Genomic DNA, 23,682 nt, shown 5'->3' with positions numbered 1-23,682 from the left:
CACTGCAATTCTCCTACCGCTGAAAGAGGTCTGCAGTGGATGCCATCTCCTTAGCCCTAGACTCATCTCTGGAGCATCTGGACAGTAAAGGCACCCATGTTATACTATTCTTTATTGACTACAGCTCTGCCGTCAATACCATAATTCCAAACAAACTCATCACAAAACTCCGAGACCTGGAACTCAACACCTCCCTCTGCAACTGGATCCTTGACTTTCTGACCAACAGACCGCTGTTACGAACTGGGTGAATGTCCCTTTAAGATAGAGCATAGTGGTGTGTGTGTGTGTGTGTGTGTGTGTGTGTGTGTGTGTGTGTGTGTGTGTGTTGGCGTGGTTACGTCAACAGAAGATAAAGGACGTGATGATGTTTTTGAAGGAGTCAGTCAAGGGGGATGGGAACACCAGCCTGCTAGTTTCTCTATCAATGGATGAAAAACAATAACTGTGCCTGTCGCTACAATCCACGTATGGATTTTTGGAGTAATCCGGTGGAGTCCACTTTGTCGTGAACCTGCAGAGGGAAACAGGTATTTGTGTGTACGGCCACATCTCGGATGCCTTTTGGGGTGGCAGATACTTCGGAACAAAGCAGTGGAGTTCACTTTGTTGTTGACCTGTAGAAGGAAACAGGTATTTGCGTGGACGGCCACGATTCGAGAGCCTTTCGGGGTGAGGAAGATGCAGTGGAGTGGTCACTGCTGAGTAAACACTGAGGTGTCGTTTGGGTTCCATCGTGGAACATTTGGATTTCGTAATTACTCTCCATTTTCTCTCTACATCTATGTTTTGTCTTCAGTCAACGGTGGTTGTTGAAGAAGCCTTTGATCACGTTTCACCTTATGACTTGCTGAACTGAACTTTAAGAACCATTCCTGGACTTGGAGTTTGGGAATTTGCCACACATACACTACGAGTTTAGTTTTTGGGGTTAATGTTTAAGGTTTAACATTTTTTTTTACTTCTAACATTTTTACTTTTATTTTTCTTATTATCATAAATAGCTATTAATAAAGTAGTTTTTAACACTGAATCATGACTCGGTGTGTTTCTTTTGTTGCTGGTTCATAACATCGCAATCAGTGAGGATAGGCAGCAACACCTCCAGCAAGATTATTCTCAACACTGGTGTCCCACAAGACTGCATCCTCAGCTCTCTACTCCCTATACACTCATGACTGTGTGGCCAGATTCTGCTCTAACTCCATCTACAAGTTTGCAAATGATACCACCATTGTAGGCTGTATCTCAAATAATGATGAGTCGGAGTACAGGAAGAAGATAGAGCTTAGTGACATGGTGTCATGACAACCTTTTCCTCAATGTCAGCAAAACAAAAGAACTGGTCATTGACTTCAGGAAAGGAGGCAGTGTACATGCACCTGCCTACATCAATGGTGCTGAGGTTGAGAGGGTTGAGAGCTTCAAGTTCCTAGGACTGAACATCACCAATAGCCTGTCCTGGTCCAATCACGTAGACACCACGGCCAACAAAGCTCACCAGCACCCTTACTTCCTCAGGAGGCTAAAGAAATTTGGCACGTCCCCTTTGACATTCACTAACTTTTATCGATGCACCATAGAAAGCATCCTATCTGGATGCATCATGGCTTGGTATGGCAACTGCTCTGCCCGGGACAAGAAACTGCAGAGTTGCAGACACAGCCCAGCACATCACAGAAACCAGCCTCCCCTCCATGGACTCCGTCTGTACTTCTTGCTGCCTTGGTGAAGCAGCCAACATAGTCAAAGACCGCACCCACCCAGGTCATTCTCTCTTCTCCCCTCTCCCATCAAGCAGAGGTCACAGGAGCCTGAGGGAACATACCACCAGGCTCAAGGACAGCTTCTATCCCACTGTGATAAGACTATTGAACAGTTCCCTTATACAATGAGATGGACTCTTGACCTCACAATCTACCCTGTTGTGACCTTGCACCTCATTGTCTACCTGCAATGCATTTACCTGCAGCTGTGACACTTTACCCTGTATTCTGTTATTTATTTTACCCTCTACTACCTCAATGCACTGTGGAATGAATTGATCTGTACAAACGGTATTCAAGACAAGTTTTTCACTGTACCTTGGTACAAGTGACAATAATAAACCAATACCAACTGCATCCATATGAACTGCTCAAATTTTGAATATGGTTCTAGGCCAGAATAGTTCATGATTCAGACTTTGTTGGCTAAAAACTACCTGAAGGTTATCTTTCGAATGAAAAAAGTGTCATTGCCAAAAATGCTCATAAGCAAAAACCAGGCATGTATTTTCGAGAGAGATTGGGAGGGAGGCTGGTGAAGGACCAAATTCTAACCTGCTGTGACTTTCTATCTTAATTTAGCTGTTATGCCCTTCATGTGTGTTAATTTTGCGTCCTAACCTACAGCTTTCAAATGTTTGTCCTTTTGTTCAGTCCAAATTTTAGTCATGACACCAAGTACTTATTTACCTATATTTCACCTCAAGTAAATCTTCCTTACAAAAATATGCTTCATATTATGTTTTCCTTATACCTTTGAATCATTGTTTTCAACTGCAATTTCCTGCATTCCCAAATGAATCACAGAAGCTAGTTATTTTTTTTTACAAAGGACAAAAGTCACCAACTTAATTTTTATGTAACATTTAGGACTGTTGGTGAATGGAACAGACTAGTACAATCAGTCTAAAAACTAGACTGATTCTTAAATTGTTAGAGAATTATATGTCCGTGGAAATATTTTATTTTGAAGATGGTGGCCTAATAATAAAATAGACAGGTGAAATGATTGCAATGCCTTAAGGCACCTTTCATACAAGGCTAACTTCAAAAGCTAATGATAATTCATTAGCAAAAAAGTTTTTTTTTATATTGAATCATTCTGTGAGGATCTATTATACTGTTAATCTGCATTCCAAATCTTTGAAATTAAGTTCTTTTTTTAAATTCCTACATATACTGCTATGATGAGATGTGAATTCATTCTCTACAGATTAATTCAGGACAATGAATTACTATTCCAACAACAAAAGGACTACACCATATCCTTAAGGTGGATGGTCACATTCGTTTTCCCCAAAGTAGGTGAGTCTAAAACTAGAGAACGTTTTTAAGGTAAGAGGGGGAAAATTTAAAAGGGACCTGAGGGGAAACTTTTTCTCACAGGGGCAGTTGGTGTATGGAACAAACTGTAGAGGCGGGTATAATTACAATGTTTAATAGACATTTAGACAGGTACGTGGATAGAAAAGATCAAGGGATATGGGCTAAATGCAGGAAAATGGGACCAGCTTGGATAGACATCTTGGTCAGCATGGATGATTTGGGCCAAAGGGCCTGTTTCCGTGTTCTATGACTCTATATCCTTTGTTGTTAATAGAATTGTAACTTTTAATAAAAGCATTTCTAAATTGTTAATCTGAGGAAATTTCCCCTGCCATTACCAAAAAGCTTCTTTTGAGAAATGTAAAAACTACATATTTCAGAACATGATCAAGCATGTCTATAAAAGTATTTTTATTAACATTATTTTTGATGCCCTATTTTCTTCCCAAAGCAAAAACTTGCAGTTGACATTTTTCCCCCAAAGTAACCAGTCAATGAAAGCAAGTTATCAACTACAACCATGCATGCTAATTCCTGGCAGGCTACAGTCAGAGCATGTGGGGATTTCCCAGAAAGTATATGTACAAGTGAGGTGTCTTTTTTTTTTAATTTTACACACACAAATCTTGTTAGGGTATGATCATAGGCTTCGACAGAATTAACAGAAAGGAGCAAATTTTCTTCAGCATATTTGAAGATCACTAGGAGGCATAGATTTAAGTAAATTGATATAAGCATTGTAAAGAGGGTTGAAGGAAAGAAAACAACATCACTCACAATAGGGGTCTGTAAGTCATTGCCTAAAGGGAAGGAGAGTTAGAAACACTTGCCACACTTAAACTGTACCTGGATGAGTACTTGAAGAATCATCATCTACTGGGCCATGGACCAAGAGCTAGAAATGGGATTAATCTGCACTGTCAACTTCTGGTTAACATGGACATGATCAGCCAAATGGCCTCTGCTGCAAACTTCTCTGGTTGAGAAGTGAAATGACATACTTCTTTTCCATTTTAAAAGGTGGAAGTTGAAATTTATGAAGAATCACACACAAAAATGTTAAAAGGAACCAAGGGTCTTCAGAGACTAATTGGAGCAAGATATTCAAGTATAATTCTGTCCTCACTTTGAATTCATACATTGTTCCTGCTTCTGCACAACTATTCAATTTTATACTTTGACTTAATAGGAAAACAGGCAGGAACTTGGAAAATGAAGTTGATTTGGTTGGGTTAGAAATTTCCTTCTGTGCACTTCAAGGAATGTGGGAAGATTAGGGAAGGTTTAAAAACAAAGCTTTTAGACATAATCACGAATAGGGGTGAAACAAAGCACGCAATTTTTGCACTGGAAAATGATTCAAAAGCAAAAACATTACTAGAAAAGCTTTCTTCCTGTAAATATGATTTAATCTGCTACAGATGAGTATGCAAATTAATTACTCTTCATATTACTGAATGATTTTTGCCCTTCTGATCACTGATTGGATATTGTTTAGAACATAAAGACAACAAATAAAGAACTCTAATGCTACAGTCTCCAGTAATTGCTCGAGAAAATTGTTAGATGCATCTTCTCACCAACACATGTCCATCCACCATAACCTCCTTAAAAAAATTAGTTTTTGTAGGAAGCATTTCCTACATTCCAGAAATAATTCAAAATATTAAAAATAACCAACATACAGGGCTTAATTCACAAATAAGAGTCATCAATCTTTACATCGATACCAGAAAATTACTGACAATAAAAAAAACTGAGCTATAATTTTTTGCAACAGTAAACACACTGGGTCCTCTCTCCACCCCCTCCCCACCACCCCCAACAGGAAAACAATAGTAACAATGACATTATTTGCATGATTAGGCACTTCACTGACTACAAATCACATTTGTTTGACAACTGGTACCTCAACGACAAACTTCAAAAATTTTGTTCAGAGTGGCTTATCCCAGTTGGTATTGCCAAGGTTTTAACCTTAGTGACAGCAATGGTTGGCTAATTAAAAACACTAAAAATAGATTAACTTTGTGACCAGAATATTATGTAGCACAGGAACTACAACAAATTGGCAAACTATTAAATGTGGTTGACAAAAAAAAACATTGATTCCATTGAGCATGACTCCTCTTCTAAACCGTCATACCCATTGTATTAATCTTGCTATTCAATAAAAAAAGAATTTGATTGAATGAATTTGAATGGCATTTTGCAGAGTAGAAATGTAACAAATCAATTTAGATCATTTAATAATTAAGAACAAATAGAACCGCAAGGGAAACTCGGATTACATACAAGTTCTAAGGTAAGGTACAAAACATAGGAAAAGAAATTTCTTGACCCTTTGATACAAAGGCTGACCGCTAAAAAGTTCTCTATTTCTAAAATATTTATTCCTGAAATTGTCAGTTCTCATCCTGAGCTGTGACTTTATATTTTCTTGCTTTAACACAACACCCATTCTTCGTATTGTCCCCCTTTGCAAGTTTTTACTAGTTGATCCAGAAATAATTCATTTACAACAAGTACACAAGCAGTGTCCTATCTCGTCATCCTTCACTTTCCCATCCGTAATCACCTACAATTCAGATAATCTGGGCCATTATATGAGCTTTGTGTGGGAACAACAGTCGCTAACAGCAGAAAGAATACTAGACACCAAAAATAAGGACATCTTATATTGTACAACAAGCAGAACAAACTTCCTTCCACTTCAAAGTAGGTGCACAAAGTATAGTGGAAGTCTTGGGAGAAGGACAGCACAATATTAGAATTGAATGAAATCTTTTACATCAACTTTTACTTTTCCCTCATTAGCTTTCTTGTATTATAGAAAAGTGCACAAAAGCAAATGTACCTGGATTTGACTGACATGGTTCTGCTACTGCAATCCTGAATTTAACCAAGCCAGATGTGGTTGGGCTCACCTACTGCCCTGAAGTGTCCTGGAATCAAAGCAAGGCTTTAATACTGCAGCAGCTTTGTGAATGATGCCATGGAGTCCCATGGATAGCGCAAAACAAACCCTGCTCATGAAACTCACCTGGAACTCATAGCAATTTCAAACCCCTAACCCCAGCTGTGCTGACTGCCAAAGATGTCAGGCCATATAAATGTTTTTGAATAAAACAAACTAAAAATATTTTAATTTAAATTTAACAAAAAATAAACCAAAAACATTAAACCACAATTAAAAGAATTTTTTGACCCCTAACCTTCATTCTCTGCAGCCTTAATCTCCCTTGAAATCAATGGGCTTGTGATTTCTGAATCATGTCATTGTTACAAGGAATCTCAGTAGCATCTAGCTGAGATATTGATAGTTTTGCAACTTCAGTGTTTGACAACAGAAATACTAGATTTTCTGACAATTACCATCAAAATTTGGGATATTTACTTTACAGATTGCACACCCATCATCCCATTTAAGGTTCCAGAGTGAACCCGGCTGCACCTTTCAGAGAAAAATATTATTAAAGAACGCAAATATTTCTTCATAAATGTGACTGAACCTCATTAGTCTCAAAATGTTTGATTATAGTTTAACTTGTAATAGATTATTATAACCTGTCATTCCTGGGAAAAGGCAAAGAACAACTCTAAAAGTGAAATTCAGAATCAACCAAATGAACCGTTCTTCCAAGAGAGATTGATTTATCCTAAGCCATTACTTCTAAGGGAAATTGACTGCCTGTCTATTCACTTTGTACAGATCATTCTCCTTGCACTGAACATGATTTCCTTCCTTCAGTGATGTACATTTGCTCAGCTGAGTGCCATCCTACACTATATCAAATGCGACTGCCAATTTAAACCTGGACAATAATTCACAGAGCTCTCTTGATGCTGTACTAGATCAAGGCCTGCCTTATCTATCACAAACACATTCTGAGGAATATCCCAGTTTTGGTTTTCAGTCTGTTCAGGATGCTTGATCGCAGCCAGGACAATGCACGAGTGCCAACCAGCTTTCCAAGGATTTAAGCTAGATTCTCTAGTACCTGACAGCCAGTAAAATCACCATTAGAGTGTGATAAAGAACTTTCTGTGCATTTCTTTTCAGAGCGTATTCAACTAGTATAGCAGTAGGACCTCTGTGTGTCTTTTTCTTGTGTCTCTTCTGTGCATTTGCAAACACATCTATAGTTGCAGTTGGGTTTAGTGGTGATTCGTACGACTGGTCAATTGCTGCCAATCCGAACCATTTCAGTTCATTTGTAAAGAACAGTCATTCATCGAGGAAATGCAGGCTGGCTGAAGGCCAGGGGACAGTGCATTCATTGCAGCTGGAGCAAAAATTGAGTAGAAAAAGCTGTCACATATGCTCGATCAAGGACATAAGATTTTCTAAGAAATAATGAAGTTCCTCAACTACCCCTTTCTTGCAAGAGAGCAAAATAAATTTCATGACCCTTTAAAATTCCATTCAGATAATGGCTGATCATCTACCTCAACTTCACCTTCCTGTTCTATCCCGAGATATCGACAAATATTGTTTTTGAATATTAAGTTTTCTATGCTGAGGGACCAACTTCATTGCTCAAGAGGCCAAACACCAATACTTCTAAAATTAGTTCTCAAAATCCCATTATAAACCAGATGCCCTTTTTTCATAACTTTAAGTCATCACATAGGAAGATGCAAATTCATTCTGGTATTTTTTGCCAATTCAGAATAGGGTTCATTATGGGTGAATTCCATTGCAAAATAAAATTGGTTCAACATTATTAAAAAGTTAATGGATGCTGAGAAAATTGCTACTAGTCAATATTTTAATCTAATGACTTTTCAACTGATGTGAAGGATGGTGCATGGGTCCAGAGCTCTTAGACTATTCATCACAAAGACTTGCTTCTCTACCTCCATAAAAAAGGCCCATCTGTCAATACCTTAACCCATTTGCTACTGAATTCTGCATCCACACCTATGACCATCTGTAGGATTAGTTTCAGACTGCTCTCCTGCCTGGCCTTCACGTCCAAAACTTCAAAACTTTGTTGCTCAGATCTTACCTTGCACCAGAACTCTACAACAGAGTTGCGATGATTTAGGGTCAACTAAAATGAGTATTTTTGTTGAAATCTGCTCATGGCTCACCCCTTTCTACTTGGGTGGGAGGATTGCAATTGATTGACAACAGGTCTTGAGCTCAAATTTCCAAATAAAACTGGGCTCCTATTTCAATCCCAAGCAATTACATAGGATTCCAACAGCCAACTTACCATTGAGCTGAAATCTATCAAGGTTTTAAGGATTGCTGAAACAGAGATTAAGTGAGTTTAGCATGCCATGGAACGTGCACGTGAAGATAACATCAGTGTGTTATCTTCAGTGTTCATGATCACGACTGCACAGCACACAATATCCAAGTTAACAAAAGAAGAACAGATTTTCATTTTAACTACTGGGAGATTAGCTGCCAGGAAACCATATTCCAGCAGCTGTCCTCACCTTCTCTCCAGTTCCCCCACTTGGCTCCATCTGTTTTTTCCTTGTCTGCTTGTACCTATCACCCACCTGCTCGACTCCCAACTCCACCCTTCTTGACTCCATCTGCCTATCATCCCTCACATCTCCTTGGTCCACCTATCACCTACCAGCCCATTTCACCCCTCCCCTCTTTATAGTGGCCATCTTCCCTCTCCACACTCAGTCCTGATGCAGGGTCTTGACTCGACTTGTCGACAATTCCTCTCCCCTCACAGATGCTATTTGACACGTTCAGTCCCTCAGACAGTTTGTTTTTTGCTCCCAAATCATATTCCAGGTTCTTGATTAAGGGCAAGCAAAGGAATAGAGGCAGAGGCAGAGGCAACACATGGAGTAAAACCCAAGGATAAAGTGCACTGAAAAATTGTCACTATCCTCAGTGAAGTGGGTTACATCCATTTTCTATTTAGAGATAAGCTGTATAATATTTAGTTAACCTGCTCAAATTTAGGTTAAAGAAAAAACCTTGAACTATAAAGACAAGTTTTAACTGAGCTACGCTCTTCAATTCTGAGTAATTTGATGTGTGAAAACAATTTGACCAAAATTATATTTAACTTTTTAACAAGTTCTGTTAAAACCACAGTTAGTTGCTTTTGCTGCAACTCAAATATTGGTTCTGCAACATAAACAGAAAACACTGGAAAAACTCAGCAAGTCAGGCAGCATCTATGGAAAAAGACAGTTCAGGTTAAAGACCCTTCATCAGAATTTTCATTCATATTGCCAGCATCTGCAGTTATTTTGAATTGGCAAGCTTGCCTTTAAAGCTGCACGTCTTTCAATAATCTAGAGGCCTCATGCTCATTTAGTGGTCCTGCCTATTCCATCAGCAACCTTTAGTCATGCAACAGAGATTGTAGAATATGCACAAACCTATTCAAAAAAAATACGCAAACTGCTCACTAAACCACAGCAGCTTGTTCCATCATCCAGGTGCTATTTCAGGTACAGAAATATAAAAAGCACCCCACTTTTGCAGCATTTTTAGTCTGGGATCTTACGGAATGAAAAACTGGATATATCCAGCATTTAAGATATTTAAAACAAAAATAATTAAATATGCATCAGAATACACCCCATTCAAAAGGAGCAGAGTTGCATAAAAATTAAATCGTATGAATGCAATTGACCTGGAGTAAAACATGGTAACCACAATTTTCAGGTCACTTTAGTCACTGTGGCACTTCCTGAAGCGATTCACCTAAAGTGCCTGATGCGAGTTCTACAAGCTGATATCATACCTAGTGCAACACTCCTTTTGGGATGCGTTGGGTAACTTAGACCAACTTGTCCTGAAAGCAATGACAGTTAGTTACTCTGGAGACAACTATGTTTTAACATTGCATTGCTGGATTAGGACTGAAGACAGCTAAAAGGCAAATCCTATACTTCCCTTTGATCTTTCTGACATGATCTCAAGGCTCAGACCCAACCCACTGATCTCCTGTTGGACCCAAGTCACACACCCACACTACCCTAATGCCTTACACTATTCCCAGGCACTCTTCCCCCCTCCCTTCCCATCCCCTAAATTGGTCCTGGTCCCCTGACTCAGTGATCCCAGATGAAGGCGTCAATCACCACCAACATTCCCAGTTGTTGCACTCTATCCCGATCCTTGCAGACACCCCATATCATTCACCTACCCAACTAAATTTCTCTTTTGCTCAGGTGACAGCCACTAGCCTCATCTCCCATCACCTCAGAACCTCTGTCCTAGGCAGTATGCCGTCAACTGCCCTTTCAGTCATGCCCAAAACCTTGGATGACTGAAATGCACTGTGAGGGAGGATGCCTCGACCAAAGTAGATGGTAGTAGTAGTTACAACCATTTGGACACATTATAATTTTAAATAGCAGTGGCACAGCTAGTATAGCTGCTGCCTTACAGCACCAGAGACCTGGGTTCAATCCTGACCTCAGGTACTGTGTGGAATTTGCATGCTCTCCCTGTGACCATGTGGTTTTCTTCCAGGTGCTTCAATTTCCTCCCATATTCCAAAATCATGCAAGTTGATAGGTTGATTGGCCTCTGAATTGCCCCTTGTATGTTGCTGAGTGGGAGAATTTGAGATGAGTTGTTGAGAATGTGGGAGAATACAAGAAAGGAATTAATGTGGGTTAGTGTAAATGGGTGGTTGATGGCTAGTACAGACTTGGTGGGTCAAAGGGCCTGTTTCTGTGCTTATATATAATTTATAGGTTGGCAACTTTGCTTTACGAATCCAAGCTAGGAAACAACAATTTTTGCCAACACATTTAATCTGCTAGATCACTCTGCAAAATTGAGAGTTGTAATATACTTCTTCACCATCATCTGCTCAAGTCAAACCAAAAGGCATAATATTTGTGTTGTGAAATTGAATTGAGGTCAGTACAAGAAATCAAGACAACTTGCTGCTGGAGTTTTTAAGCAAATTTTGAATAAGGCTGTCGGGTCTTGGTGACTAACAATAAAATCTATGCAGTTAAAATGGAAAAAAGGAAGAAATTTCTGTACAATTATGTAAATAATCTTAATGGCGTAGAATTTGCAATGACAATAAGACCGAGGCTGTCAGCATTCATTGTTATAATGAAGGAAATCTGACAGCAACTGGTGAAGCGCACAGTTAGATCTGGAAATATACAAGTTGCTGCTCCTTGACTGGCTGAAGTGGTCTTCACCAAAGCAATTAAAGTTGGTGAACTGATGAAAAAAAACATCATTTACTTACAAACTATTCTTGCTGTTAAAGAAAAACTGAAACTGCTGTACCTTGTTATCTGATTAACTGAGTTTTTAAGCAGTGAACTAGGCAATAATTACTGCTAAACAATCCATTTTGTTTCAGGTTTGACTGATATTATTTACTGTCTTTATTTTGTCCTAATATTTAGATTAAAGATTGGATCTCTACTTCCTGGTTTGCTAGCTATGAGAATTCTTCAAACTGACTGGCTGTTCAGACTAAACACCAGAAATCCCAGAGATCCAATGCAAGTATGAAATTAGCAAAGGATAAGGTGAAGCCCACACTATAAATGTTGCTGGTCCTTTGTGGACAGCAGTCTTCCAGACAAGCAACAAACAGTATCATCTTGCTACTTAACTGAAAAATCCAGGTCAGTATTGCCAAAATAAAGAGCAGCTTGCAAAGGCAGCACATGTCGCATTTCAGAAATGCAAAAAACAACCTCAAATCCAACTAAAAATTTCGGCAGTGTAACTAGTCATATATCAGTAAGGATCTGATGCATATGGAGCTTAGGCAGTAACATCATCAGCAGAGCAACACAAGAAACCCATTTTACAATGTTGAGGACTTGTGATTTGCTTTTCATTCCCTCCACCCCACCATGACCAGAAGGGTGCAGCTGAACGAACTTGGATGAAATAAACAATGTTTAGCCTGGTGGAACATTTGTGGACACAGAAAAGAATTAGCTAAGTGCTACAATTCATCTGTCAGGAACCATCCAGGGTCACTTCAGCCTTTTTCCTTAACAGTAATATGAAAGGATGGTTCTGCAAATCATGTTAAACAGTTATGAAACCCAGTACTTGAACAAGGCAAAAATCATGACTGCTGCTCATTGTGTCTTTAAGCATAACATGGGATGCATGACATGAAATGAACTCCAGTTCAATAAAAATAATTAAATGTAAATGCCACTGTATGGATTTTTTTTATTATAAATCAGCACATCACCAATCATTGCAAATTACAATGATCTCAGAAACAAGTAATACATTCACCTGATCACAGAAGCTGAAGACAATGTCCAAGACTGGGCATGGTGCCAGAAAATGCTGCCTCAGAAATGACTTCGAAACCACAAGAAACCTAACCTGGGTTTTATAGTCCTCACAGCACAGCAATCTTAAATGACTTGTTGAAATTTTAATTCTCTGATCACATTAAGTGGTTTGGGAAGATGACAAAATCTGAACTATCATCTTCAGTGGTATCATCTCCTCTTAAGCAAACCTCTGAAAGTTTACAGGCTGATTTATTCAGGGCATCATAATATATAAAGTTACAATGCTCAACAGGTGATGGCACTGATAACATGTCATTGTCATATAGATGCAAAAATCAGATGATTGGCAGGTACATACACTCAATACTGCTACAATATTGATTTACATCATGCACAAATAGCTTTAATTTAAACCCAAGTTTGCAAGAATGCAAACATCTCCAAGATGCACCAGTCTCCAATCTTGAGCAACTTCTGATACGGCACAGGCACATTTGAACTCTGGACTCACCATGCAAAAAGAAAGTTAATCTTCCATCCTCATAATTAGATATTAACTGTAAATGTGTTGGTAGAAATCAGCAAAGCGAAATGTACTTGGGTGGAGTTTTTATGCAGTAATGAAGTTGTAACGTTTATGGTATGCAGGTATCTGTACTTCACATGTCATTTTGACATTAGCCCAGCAGGTGGCATTCCATATACATATATAGTTCTGGTAAAATGCCATTTAATTTATTAAATATTCAAGTTTTCCAATATATAAAAAACTACTTTTTATTCAAACACTTAGATAATTGGGGAAGATGAATTGAGTTTAAAACATTTCTTCAAGGAATGAAGTCAAGCTGTACAAACTGTACAATCTTAAATTTCAAATTGTATAACTGAGAAATTTTAATTCGGGGTTCTGAACAAGTGACATGCACAAGCTCTACGTGTCCATAACAGTGCCCCCAATTTAACTGGGACCATTACATGAAAAAGAATACATTACTTTTGGATTTTTTTTTTAAATGTTACCAGCTCCTGAAGAACAAATAAAACTTAATTACTTTTGAATCTTTTACATCCTCAGGATATTTCACAATGCTTCACAACCACACCCCAAGGCACTATGCAATATCAATCAACATGAACATTATAAGCCATGGAATAAACAAATGGTCAAGCATTTCAAAAGACTCCCAACACATAGGTGTACTACCATTTAGTTTATAATATTCAAGTTACAGCAGAAACAAAAACCACTTTTGAGTTGCTGAGTTAGAAATAATTGTAAATTAACAAGAGCTAATCCTTTCATAATATAGAATATTGATTGCTTATTAAAACAGTTTTTATTAACTTAATACTTTTCTGCCAAGTTAATTTGTCTTCAAATTTTGCATTGCTAATTAAACATACCAGATTGAAATTGAAAACAGTATTCCTGTACAGCACAAGAAAACCCAAGGTTTCTCTTAGGATGGAGGGCTTAAGGCAATACCCGAATTTTTCAAGTAAAACACCATTAAGCTATAACTATAATTTTATGTGCACATTTGTGACCTTAGATAAATTTTACTCAAGTCCAAATCAACTTTTAATAAAAATTGCAATCAGCACCAATTTTAACACAGAATCATTTTACATTTAAATTTCTACAATTTGGATCAGATGATTTCTTTATAGTTTATCAAACAGGTTTCTTCTTTTTTACTACTAATACCATATAGTCAAAAATGACTAAATGCTCACATTTCCATTTCTTAAGTGGTTCCAATTCAATCGTCGGAACTAAATGTAAACCTATTAACTTTTTAATCTTCATTTAGAAACCATCGACATTCAATGACGCTGTACTTCCAGATATATACGGTGGCTCTATAATTTCAGCCTGCAATTCACATTGCTGATGCTTTCAAAATAAAATTAAATTCAATTTTTAAACGGTTGCGTTTAAGTTTAAAATTTAATTAAGGCTCCATTTTAGTTGAACTGCCAGAGAAACTGGATTAAGATTTTGCCGCTTAGTTAATCACGGCTACATTCTCTATTTCTTCCGGTGTAAAACAGGAAGCATTTTCCAACAAAAATGTTAGTAACAGTTTTTTTTACCCTGATTTTCTGTCATCCAAATTTAACTGCAATTGTTAATAACTTCTTTATGCACTGAAAAACCACAGAATCCATTAAAGAATGTATACATTCATTACCAAAAATAGATTTTTTGAAGTTGAAAAATAAGCTGTTAAGCAACTTAAAGGAAAAATCAACTATATTAAACTTAATCTTGTGGCAAATATGCCATGTTTCCTTTATTCCTGCCTACTCATCCAAATCTACTGCATATATAATTGTCCAAAGGTATGGATACTCATGACTAACAATGCACAATTTATGGTATTTATCAAAAGCTGTATTAGTTGTATTCAGATAGCATTATCAGGTCATAGTGAACATGTTAATGGTTTACTTGAACTGTGATTAAAAAGGCAATCCACATTTTGCTTTGCCATTTCTGCATGGAACAAATCCATAAAAGAAAAAAACTATGGATCACAGCATATTAAAATACTTGAAATTCAACATAAATCTTCATGATATCCAAAATACTAAGTGTGGTCAAATTGTCAAAAGCTAAAAATAAAGCATTCTTCCTTCAGAGCTTGTGAACTGGAATGCATCTGTCTACATTTCAAAATTGTGGGAGGACATTCCATGAGTAACAACTAGCTGTTAAGATGACTGTACAAGGATAGCAAAGAATTTTAAGAAAACTCAAATGTAATCGAGTTTATGAAAATAATATACTGCCATGTGCAAAGAAATGAAATACACAAAGTGGATTTTTCAGGCACTTAAAATTTACTACTCTAGTTGTGAAATACATCAACTACACTCCAAAATGCAAATATTTTTGAAATCAGTGGAAATTTCAGGCACAGCTTCAGCTTCAACAGAATATGTAATACAAATACAGCATCATTACAATTAAGTTTGCATGCCTTGTTAATCAATCTGCCTGTCACAGAAGGATTTTTTTCTTTGTAGTATTTCAGTGTACACCAAGATTAGAGAAAACGAAGGAATGGCAAGAGAGCAAGGTACAATACTGAACAATCTAAGCACCCACAAAAATGCCGATGACCAATGTCTTTATTGGGTGCTAAGATAAACATTGCATTAAATGTAAAGATTTACAAAATGTGAACATGAGATGCAAACCACAATTCAGATATGACAATATGAATACAAAAGTTTTGCAGAGATATAATGCTAACATAAAATGGGAGACCACAATTATATATTTTTGCAGTAAATAAGATGGAGAGAAACAAAAGCTGTACAAATCTGTACTCTGAAGGGACTGAATCTCTGGAGGGTGGTGGAGGCCAGATCATAAGAAATATTTAAGGTGGGGAGTTAAATATTTGAAAGGTTGAGGAATTGAGGTTTGTGGGGATCTGGCACAGAGGAGTTGAGGCCAGCATGGATCAGCCATCGTCATACTAAGTGGTGGGGCAGGCTTGAGCAGCCTAATGATCTATTCCTGCTCCTATTTTCTTCTGCTGTGTTCCTGATTAACGCAACCCTATGGAAGTGATAGCAATGGGATCTAGCTTATAACAGGCATGATGCCGAACGATCAGTGGCAGAAGAGATCAATAAATTCTTTTGAGCAGAGCTCTGCAATGATTTAGAAGGTATCTTAAACTGGAAATAATCTTCATTTCTGATCTTTGTTCAGTGGGGAAGCACTCATCAAGGAGGTTCCATAACTATGAACATAGAAATTCATAAAAGAGATTACAGCAGGACACTGCCCATCACCTTCGAATGACCACTTATAGGAAGCATCAGTATGTCAGACGAGGTAGATGAGGGGGGAGGTAGCACCCCAATGGAGAAGGAGTTTGATCCAAAACAGCTTCCAGAAAATTGAATTATAGGATGTTAAAATTCATGTAATTAAGTGGCAGTAAAATATAGGATTGAATCTTCCTGGACTGGGCTCACTGGTCACCTGCACCCACCTGAGCTGGATGTGGAGGAACAACTTCTCTCATGGTCCACACCTGGGAGACTGGCAATGGGGCACAGTTTGACGCCTGTGGTGAGACAGCTTCAAGCAATGTTGTCATATGGACACACCCCTGGATAGTCCAGATAGCCTTTGGCAGACAGAAAAGCTGTGCTCACTGCCAAAACCCATGAAGTCTTAATTTTAAAAAGTCTCTGATAGGTAAGAGACATGTTTTGTGTTAAAGATAAATCAAAGATTAAAACAATGTTACTTCAGTTTTAAATAAAATAAATCAAAGATTAAAACATTAATTTAAAATGTTACTTCAGTTTAATTTTTTTTTGAAAAGAATCACTCATTTCCCATTATCCTGTGAGAATCCTCATTCAAATGAATAGGCTCTCTGATAGTCTCCTTTAATGGTGTAACTGATAGGCAATTTAATGCTGTATAATCCCAGCAAGTGTGCATGTGTTGGAAGGGGGGAAAGATACTGGGCTACTGATAGGCTGAACAGTGAGGTGGGTCAGGGGCAATTGCGGAGAGAAGTCATTTTGAATCAATAATTGGCCAAGGCAGATGAGGGCTCAGGATCAGGTGTGAAGTGCAGGGGCAACAATAGGTAAATGACTGACAGACGAAGGCTTGGAGATTGAACTTGCTATTGAGAGCTTTGGCAGATCACAGGGTTAGGTGGGAGGGGAGGACAAGGGGGGGGGAGGGAGGGACCAGGAGATTAAGCCTGGGTCTCAGTTTGGATACAAGACGACCCAACTTCTCCACAAGATCACTCCAGAAATTGGTGGCCTCCACTTCACAATAGTAGTGGATATTGTTATTCAAAATTCTATCCAATTTATCAAACATGTTTGCATAAAAAACTTAATAGATTAAACTCTCTCAAAAGAGAAGATACTGCTCATAAAGTACTTAAATAGTTGGAAAGTTTGAATCGAGTCAGGTGATACGAGTTTGTTGGGGGAGGGGAGCATCGTGTTGATCAGTGATCTTTGGATTTATATAAGCAATTCAAAGTCTAGCCTTCCTGGCTCTCCCCGCTTAAAAACCCACCTCTGAAAGATTTTGATCAACGCTCTCGTTACATATCCAGCAGCACAATGCTGTGATCAGAAAGGACAGAGAAGGCAGAGCTGGATTTGGAAACTTAAAAAGTAATGCTATTCCAGTCGGTGCTTCTGGCAGCAACTGATTTCTTCATATTACACATCACTATTTGAAGAACTGGTATAAGACTGCCAGCAGCAATCTAGCAGAATCATGCATATTTTGCTCAAAATGCGAATACCAATGACTCCTTTGGAACAGTTTATTTTTGTCTGAAGTGGCTTGGAATTTTTCCTAGTCCAAAGGACTATATAAAAGCAGTGTTATTTTTAGTTCAACCCAAATTTTCTCATTTTTATATTTTTCATATAGCACAAATGAGTTGACAGGAATTTTAACAGCAGAAACTTAATATAGAAAATAACAATATTAATCTGAGGTATTTGAAAGAAATTGCTGTGTACTTTAATGCATGGTGTCATGCAAATATAAAGTGATTAACTGAAAGCATTGATATGTGGAACTATGACTGACAAATGGCTTAAAGGAGGCAGAAATGACAGCTCAGCTTTCCTGGTTACAGGGGTTTTCCAATGAGATAGTAACAGAGGAGCAGTGTAACGTTATTGGTTAAGGAAACCGCTGCAGCTTAGTGGACTAAAATGCAAGAAACATCAAATGGGGCCCTATGGGTTTGAACTGGGAAACAAAACTGGGGCAATCACATTGCTAGGTGTGCATTATATAGTTCCCCAGCCAGAAAGGATAATAGAACAAATATGAAGGCTCAGCACTGATGTATCTTGTTTTACCATGATATAAGTTCATAACTTGAATGCAGTGACCACAACTAAGTTTGCAAATAACATCATAATTGACAATGAATAGGTTACAGAGGAGCTTTATGAAGATGTTGCCAGGATTGGAGAATAATGAGCAGAAACCAATGAGACTGGAACTGTATTCTTTTGAAACAAGGGGACTAGGAGAGGCTTAACTAAGTTGTGCAAAATTAAGAAGGGTCGAGACAGGTGAACAGGAAGGACCAATCTCCCTTAATGGAGGGGTCAACAATTAGGGAATGAAGATTTGAGTTAATTAGTAGGAGGATTAAATGGGGAAGGGCGGTGGGGGGGTGGAAGAGAGAAATGAGAAGGAAAGAGATGAGGAAAAAGGCTCTGCTTTAAAGAATGACTGCCAAAATTTAACTTTTCGAAAATAAACAGCCTAAACCAATGCGACTACAGAGAACCAGAAAGCAGGAGTAAGCTAAATAGCACCATTTTTGAATGGCATGGACCAAATGGCTACATTTTGTGCTATAAATTATATCATTAAAATGTTTTTATGATGTAGTTCCATACAATAACAAAATATAAATATTTCATGAGCATGTTCTTGATTGTAAAACAAGGCTTCATTATTGCACAAAACTTACATGATTAAAAAGATTACCAATAGGAAAATCTTGGTATTTTATAACATTAGCTCAAGCACACAAAACAAAACTCTTTTCATGCTGCAAATGTACTTTGGACCCTCATCTCTCTACCTTAAAGCATCTAGTTAAAATGCATTAGCTACTAAGAAAGCTCAAGCCTATTTTTAGTTGTGCCTAAACATTAAATGTCTCTCAAGTCATAGTTAGACTCTTACAATGGTGACTATCAAGCTAACTTTGACTACTTTATTGAAAGTCATGAATTAATAAGGAGCTTTAACAGTAGTTCTATCTATACTAGTCTGCAAATGACTTAGAACAAAACCATCACCACTTTACAGCCCAATTCAGTTTTTTTTAATGCTAAGTTCTTTTCAAGCTTCACGTATTTTGAGAAATAGCATAAGCAAACCCATGTTTTCCTGAGGGGGCCACAGAACTTAACAGCTCATAAGAATTCTGAAAGTAATGCCATTTTACAGATAGGAAGTTGCTTTTATTTTAGACTGCACCATTTTAGAAAAATCTCCATTTATGCAATGCCAAGATGACAAATCCTTGAAAATGTGAGTTCAGACGGGTCCACATAAAACTACAAGTAGATTCATTTAATTATCTGATTGAACACTACAGATATACATTTTTTTGATTTTCCAGCTCAGTGTTCATGGGTAATGCATGTATCGTTTTGCATTGCCAATAATACCAAAATGTAGGAAACAGTTTCAAAGCAAGTAGGTGGGCACATTGGGGCTACAATGGCTTGCATAACTTAAAAGCTGTTTATAAGCAACAACTCAGCATCACATAATTCAGATGCCTCAAGCATGGAATAAATTATGTATCCTGCTGGTTACTTATGATATTAATTTCTATTTCAACAAAGCAAATAATCAAGTAGTTAATGGAAACATGTATTTGCACATATATATATTTCTTTGCACGGTAGAAACTGCAATTACATGCTTAAAATATAAGCAATTACTTGACTTCTTGGTTCGCAAATACAGCAGGAATTTACCCTTTCAGATTTGTTTGCACCATTATACAGCTTTGGATAACATAATGAAGGATAAATTGCTCCTTATCAGTACAGATTGTCAAGCACATATTAACTGGAATTTCAAACAGCTGGACTATAAAATACTTCTAATGCATGATTTTAATCAGTTAGCCATATGTGTTTTGCAAGAAAGCTCTACATTGTGAATACCATTTTCATTTCTGTATTCCGGCTAAAGATCGAGAATACTAATGACACATTAAGTTGGTCTGGTTACTTCAAGTTAGTTATCTTTTGATCACCAACTGCCCCCCAGTCCTGGAATTGATCACTCCTGAATTAAATTGCTCTACCAGTGGCAGATGTGCCTTCAGCTGCCAAGGTTCCAAGCTGTGGTGTTCTCCCTCTAAACCTCTTCACCATAACACCTCCTTTGAAAGATTTTTTTATATATAAACTTCCGTCTTCAACAATGCCTTATGTGGCCCTATGTCAAGTTTTGCATGATACTGCTTCCATAAACTGCCCTGGGATGTTTCATTACACTGTTAAGTGCTTTTAGAAGATATCGCCCACCCTGTTTAGTTTATACCTATTAATCCTTTGCCTCTAATGCCATGCCTTCTACCATCCTTAGAACCTGATGTTCTTCCCCCCATCTCCAAGCAGAAGTCCACCTTTCCTTCATTTGGGAATCTTTAGTTTACAATACAGGCAAGGAAGATGCTTCTTCTACATGTCACTAGATTAATATTGGATATTAAAATTCCCATTCTTACATTAGATTCCTCACCTTGGAAGTTCAGCAAATTCAAAACAATGTGTATTGGTGCTTCTGTACCATTGGCAAAGCTGCTGCCTATATACAAACTAATAGCTGCTCAGTGAGCCACTAGTACTCAAGGATAGTTACATTAGGGTAGATTTTTTAGTCAGTGGCAAACATGGTTAGCTCACTGCTGACCTTGTGAAGAAAGTATAATATGAATTTGCCCTGGTCAATCATGCCTATACAACTTAGCAGGATTTCTCTATGGCAAGGCCCTACATATTGAAAGATGCAAAATATGGGGTAACTAAAGGATGCCCAGCATTCAATTGAGAATAACTTCAAAGAATTAACTCTTAAAACTCTAAAAAAAAATAAAATACAATATTTGCAAGGTTCAAGAACAAAACACACATAAAAGTTATTAAATTCCAAAGAAACTTGGAAAAATCCAAATTAAAAAGCCATTAGAGATTCCAAAACAAATTGCTAATATTTAAAAATGTATGTTTTAAATTATCCAAGTATTCAATTAAAATCTTACCTGTTGATCTCAATCAGTTCACTTCCATTCTAGGAGAGAATACCTTTTGCATTGCTTCGGACCCAACGCAGAAATATCTGATACAAGTGAAGGCACCTCAGTTTTCTCTCTCACTGCATGAGGAGCACATCCTGCTGCTGAGCAACAAATGACAGACAGCAACTTCCAAGATTCCCACGTTCACACATGGAAGTTACATGGGGTAATGACAGTGATTGATAATGGTTCCACTGTCATTGCTCCTGAATATTTGGGCTACTGTTTTCTCTGAATTCACAGAAACATCTGCAAAGTGTCAGCACTCCGAGGCAGACACCTGCCCAACTCCAGTCTAAATATTTCAGTACCACAGCACTCTTTGGACAGAATGAAATTAAACAGTATGTAGTCAACAGCCATGCTCTAAACCTTTCTAAAAATTCACCATATAGTTGAACAGTACATTAACATCTTAAGACAACCAATGTTTAATCCACAATTTGGCACATGGGAAGAAAACTGCAGATAAGTTTTTTTTTGAAAAACTATTGCATCTTTGTCTCATACAAAGCATTTTAAGGGTAGAAGTACGAAGTAATTTAAGTAACCAGGGAAAAAATGCAAGTATAATACTTACACCCAATGCTGGCAACCTCTGTGTACAACAAACAGCTATCCTAAGCTTCCAGTCAGTTTCACCATCCAATTGATCCGTACGAATGAAACACGAACCTTGAAAAATAAACATTAATTTATAAGATCTTTATTAGTCACATGTATATCGAAACACACAGTGAAATGCATCTTTTGCGTCGAGTGTTCTGGGGCAGCTCGCAAGCGTCGCCACGCTTCCATCACCAACATAGCAAGCCTACAGCTTCCTAACCCGTACGTCTTTGGAACGTGGGGGGAAACTGGAGCACCCCAAGGAAACCCACGCAGATAAGGGGAGAACATACAAACTCCTTACAGACAGCAGCTGGAATTGAACCCGGGTTGCTGGCGCTGTAATAGCGTTGCACTAACCACTACACTACCATGCCTGATTATCCTCAGTATTTTCTTTTGGTTGTAATCTCTCAGACTTTAGTCAAAAAACAAAATTCAGCTCCATCCTGTACTAATTCAATAGTTGTGCAAGTAGCTATTGCTTTAAAAGTAGCACAGGTCTTTCTGCTATTCTAATTGATGAATTTTAATCTTATTTTGTGCAATAACCATCTCAATGAAGTACTCTTCCTGGTTTATACCAGAACAGTTTGGTGAAGTACACAGATCAACCAATTTTGAGATGCCTATTTTAGTATTATTAGCTCCTTGAGTGGAAGCTTCCTAACCTCAGCTTGCTCAGGGTCGATTTCAAACTGCATCTGGTAAAACTGCTGTGTGTCTTATGCCATTTTGAAACAAGCTCAGGATAATTTTCCTGAACTGCAAATGTACAAAGACAATTTCATAACTACTCAGAAATATTTATCAGATAACTAAGGGCCCAGAATGCCACTTGAGTAATTATAGAGAAAATGTCTGAACACAAGCAACTGATGAAACTAAAGCACAACAATGAAGAACTGAACAAATTTGGTAATAGTGAAGAGAAGGCATTGGATTATATAATCGATTCAACATTCTCTCTGCTGACACCAAGACTCCTTGGAGGTGTGGAAGACCTTTATCTAAAGGTGCAATTGCTGTACAACCAGGGGCACATTATGCATCAAACAGTGGACACTTCTTGAGGTAATTTTACTGGATTTATTTGAGAAATTTGGTAAAAGCATGGAGTTTGAACAAAATATCAGAAGTCAACTATGTAGTTTACTTAAATGTATTCTTCCAAATCATACCAAACATATGGCCTTATATAGTGATTCCACAATAGCACAAAATGGATCGCTGAACTAGTACAAAATCCAATAGCTAAATAAGCATCCTTTTTTTGAAAAAAAAAATCACATTAACTCAGCAACTAAAGGTAACCTGGTAAAACTATGTCCAAACTCTTGCATATTATCAACACTATTTGAAATAGAGAGAAAAATTGGAGGCCACCATGTAGCAGGGTGTGATATTAATGAGGAAGTGGATGGTAAGACACCAATGCAGCAGATTCTCTTTTCTAAAAAAAAGGGAATCATTACCCGCAATGATAATAAAAACAGAAATTGCTGGAAACATTCAGTAGGTCAGGCAGCATATGTGGAAAGAGATACAGTTAATGTTTCAAGTCCTAAACCCTTCATCAGAACTCCCTCACTAAATTGTCTCAAAATGTATACTGATAAACTGCAACCCCACTGAAAAAATATAGGCTCCTGACACAAGACAAGTAGTGTATTGGAGTCAACACGTGAAAATATACTATCTCCCATTCACAATACAAGGGAATAGTACTTTGCTAAACTACATTTATCCCCATCAGAAATGTGGTAAAAAACCAAACATGCCCTCCGTATGATCAGCTTCAATTCACTTGAGCAACAACTGCAGGCATGGAGGAAGAAAGCCAACGCAACTCTCAAATTATTCACAAATCAGTGGAT

The 23,682-nt window shown here is 37.7% G+C and overlaps 1 protein-coding gene across 1 annotated transcript in view; it reads right to left on the bottom strand.

The window, feature by feature from the left end:
• atp9b (ATPase phospholipid transporting 9B) overlaps positions 1-23,682 on the bottom strand; it is a 259,834-nt gene that overhangs the window by 123,890 nt on the left and 112,262 nt on the right. The window contains 1 exon segment of the mRNA XM_052023085.1: positions 21,777-21,871. Within this exon segment, the coding sequence (XP_051879045.1) occupies positions 21,777-21,871 (95 nt within the window).

Source organism: Pristis pectinata, chromosome 9, assembly GCF_009764475.1.
Source record: "Pristis pectinata isolate sPriPec2 chromosome 9, sPriPec2.1.pri, whole genome shotgun sequence".
Classification (NCBI taxonomy): Eukaryota; Metazoa; Chordata; class Chondrichthyes; order Rhinopristiformes; family Pristidae; genus Pristis; species Pristis pectinata.
This window is presented reverse-complemented; position numbering and strand designations above follow the sequence as displayed.